This window comes from Monoraphidium neglectum (assembly GCF_000611645.1).
Source record: "Monoraphidium neglectum strain SAG 48.87 unplaced genomic scaffold scaffold01749, whole genome shotgun sequence".
NCBI lineage: Eukaryota > Viridiplantae > Chlorophyta > Chlorophyceae > Sphaeropleales > Selenastraceae > Monoraphidium > Monoraphidium neglectum.
The window spans coordinates 1,600-4,015 of record NW_014011879.1 but is presented as its reverse complement, the minus strand read 5'-3'; the positions used below and the strand labels follow the sequence as shown (position 1 = coordinate 4,015).

The 2,416-nt window shown below is 64.6% G+C and overlaps 1 protein-coding gene across 1 annotated transcript in view; it reads left to right on the top strand.

The window, feature by feature from the left end:
• Positions 1-641: 641 nt before the first annotated feature.
• MNEG_8897 (amino acid transporter) overlaps positions 642-2,416 on the top strand; it is a gene marked incomplete at both ends in the record, with an annotated part of 3,141 nt that continues 1,366 nt past the window's right edge. Inside the window, 5 exons of the mRNA XM_014042630.1 lie at positions 642-719; positions 963-1,119; positions 1,386-1,399; positions 1,582-1,645; positions 2,215-2,373. Coding sequence (XP_013898084.1) covers positions 642-719; positions 963-1,119; positions 1,386-1,399; positions 1,582-1,645; positions 2,215-2,373 — 472 coding nt within the window. The remainder of the gene's footprint in view (positions 720-962; positions 1,120-1,385; positions 1,400-1,581; positions 1,646-2,214; positions 2,374-2,416) is intronic.

Here is a 2,416-nt window from a genome sequence, read left to right as displayed (position 1 = left end):
AGACAAGATGCAGCTGGTTTGCTGCAGCGACGCAACCCACGCGCCGTCGGCGCGCCCAGGCCGGGGGCTGCTCTCCGCACCCCACATTTCGGCCCCGGTGCTCTCCGCCGCCCTTCCCCCACAACCACCCCTCCGTTGCCCCCCTCACAGCCCCCGCACCACGCCCTCACCCCCTGCACCAGTCCTATTTGGGGACATCGGGCAGAAGGCAGCCGGCCCCCTGGGCAGGGCCCTGGTTTATGCCATTGTGTACGCCCTCGACGCCACCCGCTGCGTCATACTGCACCTGGCCGCCACCCAGAGCCTCCGCCACGCGCTCGGCCCCGCGCTCGCGCCGCCGCTCTGGAAGTGCGGTGGGGCGGTGCTCGCGCTGGTGCTGGTGCTGTCGCAGGCGCGTGCCAGGGGGGCAGGGTCGCTGCGACCGCTGCCGCCGGCTCGGCTGGGATTGCTGCTGGCATTTTAAACCCCCGTATAGCGGTGGCAATCCGGCGCCCGGCTGTTCGGCTGGCGCCGGTGGTCGCGGCGGTGGCTGAGGTGGGATGGATGGATGGCGGCACAGCAGGGGGTGCGCGGCTTGCCATCTCCCCCATGCCGATTCAGTTTTTGAGTATGCAGGGCTCCTCGCCGCCGCCCTCCACGCAATGTCGTTTACACAAATCCCTCAGGTCCGCTCCCTGCCGCGGCTCAGCTGGTTCTTCGCTCTGGGCACGGCGGCGCAGGTGGACGCGTCGCCCTCGGCGGCGCCAATGGCATGCCCTGCTATTGCTTTTGTGCTGTGCAGTGCTCCCTTGCATACAAGCATACACACCTACAATCACGCGTCGCACATTGCACCAACCATCGGGGGGTGCTTGCGAGCCCACCAAACGCCACTCTTAGCAATCCCCTGCATTGACACCCTCTCACACAGCTCTGACCAACCTGCCGCCCCGCATTCAATTTCAAACGCCCCCCCGTGACAGCTCGCCGCGATTGGCGTTGTGTGCTACGAGATGGTGGCCCACCCCTACCCCACCCCCCAGCGCGCCCTGGTGGTGTGGCCGGTGGGGCTGAGGGCCGGGGGCGGCGGCGGGGTGGGCCTGGACGACCAATTGGTCGCCGGCTTCAACATCATTTTTGGTGAGTGGGTGCGAGCCCTGTTTTTTGAGGGACCGGGCGCCGTGGATTTGCAATGTTGCACAGTGCAACAAATGCTTTTGGGCGTGGAGGCGTGGAGGCTTCCGATGTCACATCGTGGTGTTCAGCCCGGCCGGTCTGCATGTTTGCACCCTTGATGTCTTGATTGCCAACCAGTCCTCTCGTTCGACCCGTCTTGAATGACATCATGATGACGCCATTTTGCCTCGCCCCCCCCTCCTTCGCCCGTGTGCATCATCTCAATGCAGCCTACGGCGGCCAGGTGGGTGCGGGCTCGTCGACACGTGCAGCCATCCACTTTTTTTGCTAGCAGTTTCCCTCTCTTGTGAGCCGTGTCCTTGTATGAGCAATCCTGACCAACTCCCGATCTGAGAAGGTTGGAACCTCGGCCGTTCACATCCCGCCTTGCCCATCCCATCGTGGCCCCCTTTTTCCTGACCCCAGTTTGCATTTGTAGAGCTCCTGACATCGATGGCCCGCCCCTCGGGGTTCCCCGTGGCTGTCACAGGTGCGCGCGGTTGGACCCATGTGCCTGCAGCTGCAGCCCTGGGGCTCACCTCGCAGCGCCTGCATGTTTTGATGGTTCATGTACGGGGCCCTGCCAGGGTGACTTGCAAAACGGGGGGCTCGCCGCTCCTTCACGCCTTGGGCCGCGCTGTCTGTCTCAGCTGCTGCACCCGCGGGCCCTGTGGCCGCGGTCTGCCCTGCTCTCAGCCCCCCCTCAAGACCACGCATCACAAAAATTGGGCCTTGTGGCAACCGGCGCCCCGATTTACCTATTTCCTCGCGGACAAATGCCCCCACCTGCGGGTGTTGCCCCGCTCCTATCAACAGCCCCGCACGCATGCGTCCCAAGCTTGCACCTCCATCACCCCAAACATCATCCGCTCTCACTGTCACCCTCGCCCTCACCTTCACCCTTTCCTTCACCCCCACCAGCCCCCCTTACCCGCACTCCCCAAAACCCTCCCCCAAACCTTCCCCAAAACCCTCCCCAAATTCTCAAGATCCTCCCTTTGCACTCTCACCCCAAACCCCTCCCCACCTGTGCCCTTACCCCCCCTCCCAAAAACACAGCTTGCACCTCCATAATGTCTGTCCTGTACTTTGCCCTGGGTGCTTTCGGCTACATCTCCTGTGGCTCCGCGGCTTCCGAGATCCTGGTCTTCAGCTTCACCCAGGGCCGCGCCGCCAGGGCCGCGGGCGCGTTTGTGCTGCTGCAGGCGCTCGCACAGTGTGAGCCAGGGGGGGGGGGGGGCGTCCACACGCGTGTGCCCTG